This window comes from Cnephaeus nilssonii (genome assembly GCF_951640355.1).
Source record: "Cnephaeus nilssonii genome assembly, chromosome: 6".
Taxonomy (NCBI): Eukaryota; Metazoa; Chordata; class Mammalia; order Chiroptera; family Vespertilionidae; genus Cnephaeus; species Cnephaeus nilssonii.
In genome coordinates, this window is record NC_137077.1 from 90,719,346 (window position 1) to 90,733,426 (window position 14,081).

Here is a 14,081-nt window from a genome sequence, read left to right on the forward strand (position 1 = left end):
AAGCCCCTGTGTCTGCCCCTCCATGATGTCTACAAAATTAATGGTATTGCCCGGCCGGCGTGGCTCAGTGATTGAGGGTTGACCTAGGAACCAGGAGGTCATGGTTCGATTCCTGGTCAGGGTACATGCCCAGGATGCTGGCTTGATCCTCAGTGTGAGGCATACAGGAGACGGCTGATCAATGATTCTCTCTCATCATTTATGTTTCTCTCTCTCTCCCTCTCTGAAATCAATAAAAGTATATTTTTTAAAGAAAAAAGTTTAATGGTATTGATACTGTCCCTGTGGGCCAGGTGGAGACTGGTGTTCTCAAACCTGGCATGGTGGTCACCTTTGCTCCAGTCAATGTTACAACTAAAGTAGTCTGTTGAAATGCACCAGGAATCTTTGAGTGAAGCTCTTCCTTGGCAAAATGTGGGCTTCAATGTCAAGTCTGGGTCTGTCACCCTGGTCAGTGTGACTCAGTTGGTTGAACATTATCCTGTGCACTGAGAGGTCACTGGTTCGATTTGAGGTCAGGGCACATATCCAGGTTGTGGGTTCAATCCCCAGTTGAAGTGGATATGGGAGGCAACCCATCGATATTTCTCTCTTCTCTCTCCCACCCTTTCTAAAATAGAGAGAGAGAGAGAGAGAGAGAGAGAGAGAGAGAGAGAGAGAGAGAGAATCTATCAAAGATGTTCCTAATGGCAATGTGGCTGGTGACAGCAAAATGACCCCCCAATGGGAGCAGCTGCCATCACAGCTCATGTGATTGTCCTGAACCATCCAGGCCAAATCAGTGCCGGATATGCACCTGTGTTGGATTGTCACACAGCTCATATTACTTGCAAATTTGCTGATATGAAGGAGAAGATGGATTATTGTTCTGGGAAAAAGCTGGGAGATGGCCTAAAGTTTATCTTTATTAGTTTTTAACATTAGTACTTTTAAAAACAAATATATTTTTATTGATTTCAGAGAGGAAGGGAGAGGGAGAGAGAGATAGAAACATCAATGATGAGAGAGAATCATTGATCGGCTGCCTCCTGCACTGGGGATGGAGCCCACAACCCAGGCATGTGCCCCTGACTGGAAATTGAACCATGACCTCCTGGTTCATAGGTTGATGTTCAACCACAGAGCCATGCTGGCCGGGCAACATCAGTATTTTTTAATGGAAACAACTTGACCAGAAATCTGTCACAGAATTTTGAAACTCATTAAAATAAAGTTAATGAGGAAAAAAATATTTATTGTAGTAGTTTAAGTGAAAGGTAATGAGACCTGCAGTGAAAATAAATAGGAAGATATATATTTAATAACCAACATGAAGATAAGATCACCATGATTTGGTTTTTAAAAATGTAGGGACACCCTAGCCCGTTTAGTTCAGTGGATAGAGCATCAGCCTGCAGACTAAAGGTCCCAGGTTCGATTCCAGTTAAGGGCATGTACCTTGTTTGCAGGCTCCTCCCAGGCCTGGGCCCTGGTCAGGGCATATACAGGAGACAAACAATCAATGTGTTTCTCTCACATCAAAGTTTCTCTCTGTCTCTCCCTCTCTTTTTCACTCTCTCTCTAAAAATCAATGAAAAAATATCCTGGAGTGAGGATTAAAAAAACAACAAAACCACATAGGGGCCAAAAGAGAGAAAAATATATGGAACCAAAGTGTATGGGAAGATCGTGATGTAACTAATAAAGAATATCACAGAAGGGGAAAAGGCAGGTTTAGGAGAAGATGGTGAGTTTCTTTTAGACATCCTTAGGTCTTATATCAGTGAAGTCTCAGCTTTTCCATAGAAGTTGGTGCAGCTCTGAGACTAAAGTTTATTTCCCCTGGCCAGAACATTGGTTAGAGCATTGTCCTGATACACCAAGGTTGTGGGTTCAATCCCTGGTCAGGGCACATACAAGAATCAAACAATGGATGCATAAATAAGTGGAACAACAACTTGATGTTTCTCTCTCTCTCAAATCAATTTTTTTTAAAAAAAAATTAAAAAGATTAAGTTCCTTTTCCTCTACTCCTGGGACACCTTGCTTTTCTGGAAAGATGAGACCACAATTGGGTTTTTAACTAGCTTATATTATTAAAGCCAAGTTTTCACGTCTCAGGAATACAGAATCTGCTATCTAACAAAAACAACAGCATTTATATACATAATCCCCTGACTATATAAATTGAGCCACAGGCGCTATCTCGGCTCAGGACACCAAGGCATGGAAGGAGAAACTATCTTCTTATCTTCACCTTCTTGTAGGTTACAACACATAATAATCCTGTGGTCCTTTCCATGACTATGCATCGCGTTTCTGCATCATTTTTTTTTTTCGTGAAAACAACGTAGTTGAGCAAAAATAAACTTGGGAGTGCCCAGAACTGGTTCGTTCTGACCTCAAACATCACACTGGGAGAGCTGGGTTCTAGGCTCCTTACATCCTCCGCCCAGAGAGCAGTGTGCAGAAGAAAACTACATTTCCCAGCATCTCTGCGCGGTAAGAGGTGGGCCAGGGCGGAGTGGGGCGTGCCTCTATGTGAATAGCCTTCCTATTGGTGCGCACACCTATTGGTGTGTAAGGTTGTGGGCGATTGGACGAATTCGTGCACGTTCGGTGGCGCCGCGACGCTCCCTGATTTAACTTTGTTTTTCCGTTGGGTTCTGTGACCCGGTGGCTTAGCACGGCGTGAGTACCGGTTCGGTTTCCGGGGAGGGGGCTCGGCTAGGGGCCTTGGGAGGGAAAGCCCAGGTGAGGGAGAAGTAACTGCGGAAGCCGTGCGGGAGAGAGGGATGTGAGCCTGTAATATGGGGGGCAGGGGGGGTCGTCGGGAGGGCTGGGGACCGGAAGGGGAAAGTTACAAGATGCAAAGATTTCGAGGTGCTAGAGCACTGAGGAGCTATAGCGACGAGGGAGTTGAAAACGGGGAGTACAGAATTAGGACGTCCTGGACTTTGGTTCCGGTATTCCCTCACGCCAAACTAGTCTAATTAAGTTTCAATCTCCTTTGTTAAATTAAGGGATAATAAAAATACCTCATAGAGTTGTTGTGTGCTTAGATAAAATAAATGCCAAAGTGCTAAACAAATGTTAATTATAAGTAGATAGGCTATAAAAAATATATACCTAAACAAGGATGTCACAGAGGAGTAGGAATACAAGCTAGCTGAAACCCATTAAGCAAGGGCAAGGCATTCGTTTTTGGAGGGAGGGGGGTACAAGGAAGAGTGAGGGGGGTACAAGGAAGAGGGAGGCACAGTTTCTACCTGCAAGGAACATGCACTGTCATGGAAGAAATGATAGCAGCAAGGAACTCTAATATGTTCACTTTTAGAGAATCACAACTGCAGTTCTTTTGCAGTTAGATAATTTTGATAGATCATTTTGGATGGAGAGACTCAGGAAAGAGATGAAGGAGGGAATATTTGAGTTTTTATGTACAGACTGGATTTCATTAAGTGAAATTATGAAAGTGGAGGGAGCTCTGGTCCAGTTGGAGGAACTGGAGGTGAGCAGGCGAGAAAGTTATCTGGAAACCAAGGACATGCTTAGGGGAGTATAGGGAAATAAGGCAGGAGAGGTGGGTTTGGTCCTCAGAAAGAAAGCAGTGACCTCTAGGCTGAGTTTGATTTAATGCATTTGGCTATGAGAACCTATTGATGACTTTTATGATGTTTAAGAAGATGGTCCAGGGGAGACCAGGTGTGTGTAGAACAGTGAAGCCATTGTAGTAGAGTGGATAAGAGGATAGGGAGATCCTAAATTAGCATGGTTATTGTCGAGATAGACTGTAGATGATTTTTATATGGTTGGATGAGAGGGTCAAGAGAAGTAATAATGAAATAATGAATTAAAATTTTCAAGTTCAGGTTGCTTGGAAGTTGCTGAATTAGTACCTAAAAGAGGAAAGTCGGAAGGAACATGTTAGGATGAAAAAGATGATGTTTTAGGTTTAGGAAGTGTTCATTTTGAGGTGCTAAAAAATATATGATTTGAGTGATTTTTTCTCTCTTTTTGTTAAACATTTCAAGGTCCAATGGGACATAAACATGAAAATGTCCATTACATAGTTGGAAATTCAAATCAGGAGATTGAAAGAGATGTATTTGTTCATTTAACAAGTAGTTTTTATTCTATGCCAGGTAGTGTTTTAATGATAGAGGTAATCACAAAAGCAGTGAAAATAATGATGTTTCCAAAGAAATGGATAGAAGAAGTAGAAAAAGAAAGTTGAGGACAAAACCTTTTGAACCAAGGGAGGAACATTTTCAGTAAAAATAATCTGCAGTTACTGAGTGCCTATTGTGCACCAGACACTGTGCTCAGTCAGCCCTTTTATTCATTAGTTCATTTAATCTTTACACTGACCTATAACAAATATGCTGTTCTCCCTATTTTCTCAGAAGTAACTGAAGTTTAGAAAGATTAAGTAACTTGCCTGAAGTCACACAGCTAAAAAGGGACAGACCTTTGACTCAAACTCAAGTCTGTTTGATTTCAGAGTCCACGCTCTCAACTACAAAGCAATATTTTTTGAAAAGGGTGATCAACACTGACAAATTAAGCATACAAATCAAGAAGTGACTTCTTGGATAATAGATAGGAACCCAAAAGAGCAATTTGTATGTCTGCTGACCAAGAGCAGATGTAGTAGAAGTCAGATTGTTAGCGATTATAAAACAAAATAAATGTGAGTATAAACAACTTTTTGTAGATTTGCAATAGTCCAGAAGGAGGAGTGAGACTGTCTGTGAGGGAGAAGAGATTGCAGGTTGTTGGAAGGCTGCTTTAAAGTTTCAAGTTACTCTTAAGTAGTTTTAGAACAGTGATATTTATCTTTAAAATGTCACCCATATTCATAAAATGTAATGTTATTTGGACATAAAAAGGAATGAAGTACTGACACATACCACAGCAAGTACTGAAAACATAATACTGAGTGCAAGAAGCCAGTCACAAAAGACCACATACTGTATGACTGCATTCATATGAATGTCCATAATAGGAAGGTCTATAGAAACAGAAAGTAGGGTAGTGGTTGCTTCGGGGAGGACTGGGGTGGAGCACAGGGGTGATAGCTAAAGGATATATGGTTCCTTCTTAAGTGATAAAAATGTTGTACAATTGACTGGTGATGGTTGGGCCTATCTGTGAATATACTAATCATTGAATGATACACTTTAAACAACTCTATTGTATGGAATGTGAATTATATTTCAGTAAAACTATATTTTAAAATGTCACCTGTATCTATCATACCAACCCTATTACCATTTTAATTTTCTAGGTTATTTTCTACTAGAGTCAAATTGGCCCAATTTGGAGTTTTGTAGAAGAACGTAAGTTTGAAGAAGGAAGGTAATCTTTTAAACAAGAGAATAAAAAGGGAAATGGCGCCCTAGCTGGTTTGGCTCAGTGCATAAGGTGTCGGGACTGAAGGGTCCCGGGTTTGATTCTAGGTCAGGGCACATACCCAGGTTGCAGGCTCAATCCCCAGTAGGGGGCCTGCAGGAGGCAGCCGATCAATGATTCTCTTTCATCATTGATGTTTCTATCTCTCTCTCCCTCTCCCTTCCTCTCTGAAATCAATAAAAATATATTTTAAAAAAGGGAGGAGGGGGCCGCTGGCTGGTTCGGCTTAATGGATGGAACATTGGCCTGCGGACTGAAAGGTCCCAGGTTCAGTTCTGGTCAAGGGCACATTCCTGAGTTGTGGGCTCGGTCCCCAGTGTGGGGCATGCAGGAGGCAGTCCATCAATGGTTCTCTCTCATCATTGATGTTTCTGTCTCTCCCTCTCTGAAATCAATAAAAAAATACTTTTTTTAAAAAGGAAGATGGCATATTTTGAGGGTTGGCTGGTAGAAGAAAGCAGATGGAATGACAAAAGCAGATAGACATTTTCTAGCTAGATTGGATAGTAAAAAAAAAAATATTTTGAATAGTCAAATTCATATTGAGGATTAAGATTATTTATTTTAAAAAATGTGTTGAGCCCTGGCCAGGTGGCTCAATTGATTGGAGCATTGTCCCATATACCAAAAGTTTGTGTGTTTGATTCCCAGCCAGAGCACATACCTAGGTTGCAGGTTTGATCCCCGGTTAGGGTGTGTATGGAAGGTAAACGATTGATGTTTCTCTCACATCGATGTTTCTCTCTTTCTCTTCCTTCCTTCTTCTCTCTTCCTTCCTCTCTAAGAAGCAATAAAAACGTATCCTCAGGTAAAGAAAAAAAAATTTATTGAGCATTTACTATGAACTAGGCACTATTTTAGTTAGTGGGGGTGCAGCAGTGAACACAGTAGAAAAAAAATGCCTGCATGCCCTGGCCAGTTTGGCTCATGGTTAGTGTGTTTGCCGGTGACTGAAGGAAGGGTCGATGGTTCAATTCCCGGTCAAGGGCCTGTACTTCGGTTGCAGATTTGATCCCAGCCTTAGGTTGGGGCTCTTGGCCGAGGCAACCCATTGATGTGTCTATCTCACATCGATGTTTCTCTCTCCCTCCTCCTTCCCTTCTACTCTCTCTAAAAGTCAGTGGAAAAAATATCCTCAGGTGAGGATTTTTTAAAAAATGCCTACCCTTAGTGAGTTTCCACATTTCAGTGTGAGGAGCCAATAAATAAAATACGTCAGATGGTGATAAGTGTTGTGGAGAAATGAAAATAGAGAAGGTGAGTGAGGGAATGCGAGAGTGTCAGGGAGGACTTCACCAAGAAGGAGACATTCAAGCCCTGAAGGAGAGGGACGGCGCCATGTAGATAAATGGGAAAAGCGTATCATAGACAGAGAACTGCAAGTGCAGGAGTTCTGAAGTAGTTCACCTGGTATGTTTCAAGAACAGCAAAGAGGCCAGTATTGTTGGAGCTGTGAGCAAGGGGGAGAATAGTAGAGAGGTCACAGAAGTAATGAGATAGCTGGACCCATGGAGGACCTTATAGGCCATCTTAAAGAACTTGGCTCTCGGAGTAAAATGAAAAGTTATTGGAGGCTTTTGAGCAAAGGAGGTTTGTGTTTTGACATATTTTAAGTACTCACTTTGCTGTGTTGAGAAGATACTGCAGGCGGTGGAATTGAAAGTGGAAGCACACAGGCAAGAGATTATAGTAGGTTGGACTAGGGCATGATTAAAATCTGAGTGGTTGGCCCAACCGGCGTGGCTCAGTGATTGAGCATCAACCTATGAACCAGGAGGTCACGGTTCAATTCCCAGTCAGGGCACATGCCCGGGTTGTAGGCTCGATCCCCAGTATGGGGTGTGCAAGAGGCAGCTGATCAATGATTATCTCATCATTGATGTTTCTATCTCTCCCTCTCCCTTCCTCTCTGAAATCAATTAAAAAATATTAAAATAAATAAATAAAATCTGAGTAGTTGTCAGATTTTAGATATGGTGGTGATAGAGTCATTAGGATTTGCTAACAGGTTGAGTATCCTACATAACAAAAGACTAATAGGCAAATTGTCCCCTCGACTGGGAATTCAACTGTGAGTTTGACCAAGGGGTGGAGCTGGCCGGCCCTGCCCCCAGTTGGCCCCCCCACCCTGATCGGGGGCAGGGCCAGCCCACCAACCACCCACGGCCCCTTCCCCTGGCTGGCCTGGCCCAATTGGCCCCGACCAGGGCAGGCCAGCCGGACCCCACCCATGCACGAATTCGTGCACTATGCCTCTAGTAACATATAAGACAAAGAGACGAGTAAAATCTCTCTTAACCCTTTGCACTCGCTTGCTTTTTTCTCGATTCCTTTATTCTAATGCTAACCGTGTAGAGTCACACTCGACATCCGAGTGCAAAAGGTTAAGTTTGTTGTCCTGAACAACTGATGGAATAGTATTAATCATTACTGGGATGTAGAAGTCTGAGAAAAGGTCAGGTTTGGTGGTAGGAGGTATATATCAGGAGCTCAGTTTTGGACTTAAGCTTGTGAGACCTGTTAGACATCCAAATGGAGATATGAAGTGGGTGGTCAGATATGTGTGAATTTGAGTGGAAGGCAGAGGAAGGACTGGAGGTGTACACTTGAAAACCATGAGATTTCATGAGGTCACCAAGGCAATCCTATATAATAAAAGCCTAATATGCCCAAGTGTCCAACCGTTTGTCTGTGCGACCAGTCGCTATGATGCGCACTGACCACCAGGGGGCAGATGCTCCGACTGGTAAGTTAGCTTGCTACTGGGGTCTGGCCGATCAGGACTAGGCGAGCCAGGCCGGACACGCCCTGGAGCCCTCCCATGGTCCCTCCCCTGCCCCAATCATGCACCCGTGGGGTCCCTCGGCCTGGCCTGTGCCCTCTTGCAATCCGGGACCCCTTGGGGGATGTCGGAAAGCCAGTTTCGACCCGATCCTCACAGCCAGCCCAAGGGACCCCACTGGTGCACTAATCTGTGCACCAGGCCTCTAGTAAGTATAGATAAAGACAAGGAAGAATTACCAGTGACTGAAAATTAATGTCCTGTGAGGAAGGTGGAGAATCAGGAACATGTGGTGTCCTGGAAGCCAATGAAAAAATGGTTTCAATGACTATGGGGAAGCACTTGAGTTCGTAGCAGGAAAATGGTTACAGAATTAACAATAGTGATTATCTCCTCACTCTTTTTCACAAAAATCTTCCCCAAAGGACTGAAGATTGTAAGCAGATATATACTAGGTAGAACATAAGAACAGGACATTACATCATCTCTTTTTTTTTCTTTAATATATTTTCATTGATTTTTAGAGAAAGAGGAAGGGGGAGGGGGAGAGAGAAACATCAATGAGACAGAGAAGCATCAATCAGTTGCCTTCTGCACCCTGACTGGGAATCAAACCTGCAACCTGGGTATGTGCCCTGACTGGGAATCAAAACAACAACCTCTTGGTGCATGGGTCAGTGCTTAACCACTGAGCAACCCTGGCCAGGGATACATCATCTCTTGACTGGCTCAAAATCATAATGCATTGATAAAGCATGCTTGATAAGAAAGCTTTCCCCAAAGCTAATTAAAAAAAAAAAACTCTCCCTCTCCCCTTTTCTCCCCTACTCTCTCTCTTCCCCTTGTCTCCTCCCCCTCTTTTCCTTCTCCCTCCCTCACCTTGGTATTCCTTCCCTAAGGTTTCTCTTCCTGTAAATCTCTGTGATAAGATTGTTCAAAGTAGAGGAATTTAGGATCTGTCTTCACAGCAGCTCTCCATCTCAGTAGCACTCAGTGCCTTTCCCTTCCCCCTCTTCTTCCAAGGGCTCTTTTTTGCTTCTATAACTTGTTTTCTGAGCCTACACAGCCTAGCTGGCTCACTTCTGCTACCTCTGTAACTTTCTAAATAAACTTTCTCTAAGAAAAATAAAACATCTATCGTCAATTGGAATGGGGATCGTGAATGAACCTTTTAAAGCTTATAAGTAATATATTTTCTTTCTCTAAGATAAAACAATAGCTACAGCACACACTAAATAAAGATAATATCAATAGCCCGGCCGGCGTGGCTCAGTGGTTGAGTGTCGACCTATGAACCAGGAGGTCAGGGTTCGATTCCCGGTCAGGGCACATGCCCGGTTGTGGGCTCGATCCCCTGTGTGGGGCGTGCAGGAGGCCCCACATTCTCTCTCATCAAGTATGTTTCTCTCTCTCTCTCTCTCCCTCTCCCTTCCTCTCTGAAATCAATAAAAATATATTTTAAAAAAAGATAATATCAATAGCTTTTTATTTATCTTAAATTTAGCATAATGGGTCCTCTACCTTAATTTCCACTTACTATCTCTTGCTTATTATAAACTTTTTGCATCTCCCTCTCCTATAATTTCAGCAGAAGGATTGTAAGTTTGTTTTGCATTGTTGCAGATAACCTTCATACTCAGTAGAGTTTTCTTTTTGTGCTTATCCATTTAAAATATTAAATGCCATTCTGATTTTATTTGAAAATAATAATAACAAAGAATACCTTATGAAAATTCAAGAGTCATAGAACTTCAGGATTCAGAACTACTTTAAAGAATAGTACTACATTTTAAAACATCACATTCTACCAGCAGGCACGTGTAATGTTGGAGAGGGAACCGGTCTGTGTGTTCTATACTGTTTTGTTCTGTTCCTGCCCTCTCATTCTGAATTTTTATGTATTTGACAGGTGTGAAAAGGACAGCATGAACTTTACCCCCACATGTACCCCTGTCTGCAGAAAGTAAGACATTTGCTTATTTTTTGAGTTGTTAAAGAATCAAGACTGTCCCGACATTGTGGCTCAGTGGTTGAGCGTCAACATAGGAAACAGGAGATCATGGCCCGGTTCCCGATCAGGGCAAATTCCTGGGTTGTGGGTTTGATCCCCAGTGTGAGGCGTGCAAGAGGCAGCCAATCAATGATTCTCTCTCATCGTTCTATCTCTCTCTCCCTCTCTGTTTCTCTTTGAAATCAGTAACGATATATTTTTAAAAAAGAATCAAGCCCTGGCCAGTTTTGCTCAATGGTAGAGCATCAGCCTGCGGACTGAAGGGTCCCGGGTTCGATTCTGGTCAAGGGCACATACCTGCGGTTGCAGGCTCCTCCTCAGTCCTGGTCAGGGCTTGTGCAAGAGGCAACCAATTGATGTTTTTCTCTCACGTCGATGTTTCTCTCTCTCTTTCCCTCTCTCTTCCACTCTCTCTAAAAAAGAAAAATCAATGGAAAAATATCCTCCAGTGAGGATTAACAAAAATAAAAATAATTTAAAAAAAAGAATCAAGGCTTCTAACCAGTGCCACCCCAATAAATTTAATTTAAAAAAATTCAAAATTTCTGTAGCCTTAGTGCAAGTTAGTTTAGGAACTAGAAGAGTTTTGGCAACATACTTCCAAACTCTGGATTTGAACTATATTAGACTCATTTCTCTATTCTTCTTATGTGGAATTTAGATTAAAAAGTAGTACATTTATTTAAAAAAAAAAGTAGTGTATATGAAATGATAATACCAGAATCCAGACAGTTTGAGTGGGCCTAGTAGGTGCCAGTGCCTCCTGGATTACTGAAGAAACAGCCAGCATATACAGGGAACTTGGGATTCTGGTTCTGCCGCCACCTTGCTGCATGACACATTTCCTCATCCTCACTGCCACAGTCTCATCTGCAAAGTCTCAGAAATGCCTTAGTTCATTTGTTATTAGGCAGCTGCCTTGGAAACATGAAACATCAAGTAAAAGACTATTTCTGTCACTAGCTTTTTTTTTTTTTTTTTTTTTAAGATTTTTAAAATAGATTTTGAGAGAGAGGGGAGGGGAGGGCGAGAGATAAAAACATCAATCAACTGCCTCCTGCACACCCCTACTGGGGATGGAACCAAACCGGCAACCTTTCTATACACGGAACAATACCCAACCAACTGAGCCACACTGGCCAGTGCTCTCACGAGCTTTTAATGATTGAGATATAGTATTAGTTTTTTTCTTCTTATTAGTTGAAAGTAATTTTAATATCTCTTTTATACATGCTCACTTATTAAAAGTGCTGACCATGATCATTAACTACAACTCTGGACTTCTGGAATCAAGTTTCTTCACTCTGCTGTCTTTTTTCTTACCTTATAAATTGCAGTCAACCCAATTGGAATAATATTCACATGAGGGTTCCTTCACTTCTGCATCATTTATTTTCTAACTTTCATTGTTTTAGCTTAAAAATGCTTCTTGTTCAACCTTTGGTTACCCTTAGAACTTGAATAGTCTTGGTCTGTGTCATTCAAATGTCTCCAGTGGTAGAGATTAGAATCTGATGTGGTTGTACGGTTAGCAACTTGGCTGTAGTTCCTAATGCTGACTCTTACATAATGTTACTATGAACATTTTCTTATGTGTCACCTTGTGCATATGTGCATGAGTTTCTTTAGAACAAGAGGAATTGCAATTTTACTAGATTCCACCAATTCATTTATCTGTAGTTTCACCAAGTTGCACTTCACCAGCAGTATATAATTATTCCTGTTAGTGTATATCTTATAGTATTAAATTTTCTAACTGTTACTATCTGGTCTTACTTTATATTCCATTTTTTAAAAATGAATTTTAAAAATTCATTAATTATACACACTTTAAGAACATAAACCTGTTTTTTTATTTAAGAAATTGTTTTATATATGTTTAAACAATTTCATGAATATGTCCTTTCTAATTTCACATAGGCCGAGAACTCTTCCCAAGCATGGTGCTGCGTGTGGCCTCAGTGGTTCTACCAGGTGGAAGGGAGTGTCTTTCTCAGATTCAGTGGAGTCAACTCCTTTGCCTTCCATCAAAGATCGTCTGGCTGTTCTCTGCCCTTCTCAGGAGCTTCTGGAATATTATCAAAAGAAGATGGCTGAGTGTGAGGCAGAAAATGAGGACCTGCTGAAGAAACTGGAGCAGTACAAAGAAGCTTGTGAAGGACAGGTAAAACAGAGATGAGCCCTAACTGGTTTGGCTCAGTGGATAGAGCGTCGGCCTGCGGACTGAAGGGTCCCAGGTTCGATTCCTGTCAAGGACATGTACCTTGGTTGCGGGCACATCCCCAATAGGGGGTGTGCAGGAGGCAGCTGATTGATATTTCTGTCTCATCGATGTTTCTAACTCTCTATCCCTCTCCCTTCCTCTCTGTAAAAAATAAAAAAAATATATTTTTAAAAAAAGAGATGATACATTTCCTTTTAGGACTCTGATGAAGTGTACTTATGACTGAGAGAAGATCTAGAAGTGACAGCTTGTATCACAAACAGATATTTTTCAATTCCCTTCTACCCCAGCCTCGCAACCTACCCTTTGTGTCCCTCATTAGACCATAATCCCAAAAAAAATCTCTAAAATCTTAAACTTTTATGTCTCGGTCTCTCTGATATTTCTAATTCTTTCAGCCCTGTACACCTGACTTTATTATTATCTCCGTGGCTCCTTGACCTTTCAGTTTTCCAAGTGTTGCATGTCAGTTTCTAACATCATGTCCTTCCCTTCTAACCTGAACCCCGTCACACCTCACTTTGGTAATAACTGTACTGCCTGCACAGGACCCCTTGCTTATTCTTTTGCTCCATGTGCATAACTAAAATTCTAGCTATAATTGAATCCTAGTCTCCTAGAGCAGGGTTTGTCAACCTTGGCACGATTAACATTTTGGCATTGGTAATTCTTTACCATGGGACTATCCTATGAATTGTAGGATGTTTAGTAGATACCAGTAGCACACATACGCGCACACACACCCTCACCACACCCCCAGTTGTGACCATCAGAAGTGCCTGCAGACATTGCCAAATTTCTCCTGGGGCACAGGAAAAATCGCCTCTAGTTAAGAATCACTGTCTTAGAAAAGGTCACATTGTTATAAAATAAACTCATGGTAAACAAATTCATCTGTATTCTCAGTCACTATACAGCAATTTCCTTACCTATCCCTAGTCAGTTCCTTCTCCCTCCCCACCTGTGCTGTTGTAACTTCTCTACTCTCTTCCAGCCTGCAACCCCATCTTAGCCGTCTCTTCTCAGGCAGTCTTGCTTCCTGGTTCACAGAGGAAAAACCAGCTGTCATGAGTGACTCCTTCCCACCGATCCACAATGTTACCTACCTGTGTCCATCTCTCTTCTTTCTTATTACTTCAGGGACAAGATATCTTTGCCTCTTTGAGCTGAATGGATTCAACACTTAACCTGGTCCACATCCCTTTTTCTTCTAATAAACCCTTCTTCATCATCTCTCTTCTCTTTGTGTTTTATTTTTAACCTTTTGCATAACATGGGCTTTTTCTCCCCAGTACTGTATATAAACATACTCATGTCTTTCCCAACTTAAAAACAAAACAAACACACAAAGCCACACCATTTTTTTTTTTTCTAGAAGGATTGGCTTTTGAGCTGGGCCATAATGTGGAGGCCTAGAATTTATAGGATAAACACCATTCTTGAGCTGTGCTTACCCCTCTAACTATTCTCTTGTATAGATAGCTCTTTCTTTTCTTAGCCCCACTACTTCTGGAATAGTTTGACTTTATCACCCACTCAGGACTCTGTGCTGCAGTTTTGTCTCTCTCCTTACTGTTCTATTAAAACTACTCTTGTGGTCTCTAATACCCATTTGCCAAAATGATCTCTTCTCTTTGTGACCTCTGTAGTATCTGACACTACTGACCTCT

The 14,081-nt window shown here is 41.7% G+C and overlaps 1 protein-coding gene across 6 annotated transcripts in view; it reads left to right on the top strand.

The window, feature by feature from the left end:
• Positions 1 to 2,570: 2,570 nt before the first annotated feature.
• The window catches only part of CCDC77 (coiled-coil domain containing 77), a 46,888-nt gene continuing 35,377 nt past the window's right edge, over positions 2,571 to 14,081 (top strand). Inside the window, exons 1-5 of one of the 6 annotated variants that reach the window (XM_079775402.1) lie at positions 2,571 to 2,670; positions 5,270 to 5,340; positions 10,086 to 10,139; positions 12,108 to 12,161; positions 12,250 to 12,351. In XM_079775402.1, the coding sequence (XP_079631528.1) occupies positions 10,119 to 10,139; positions 12,108 to 12,161; positions 12,250 to 12,351 (177 nt within the window). In that variant the 5' untranslated portion in view covers positions 2,571 to 2,670; positions 5,270 to 5,340; positions 10,086 to 10,118. Of the gene's footprint in view, positions 2,671 to 5,269; positions 5,341 to 10,085; positions 10,140 to 12,107; positions 12,352 to 14,081 lie in introns of all 6 variants that reach the window. The other 5 variants (XM_079775401.1, XM_079775399.1, XM_079775398.1 and 2 more) reach the window with 5 other exon arrangements.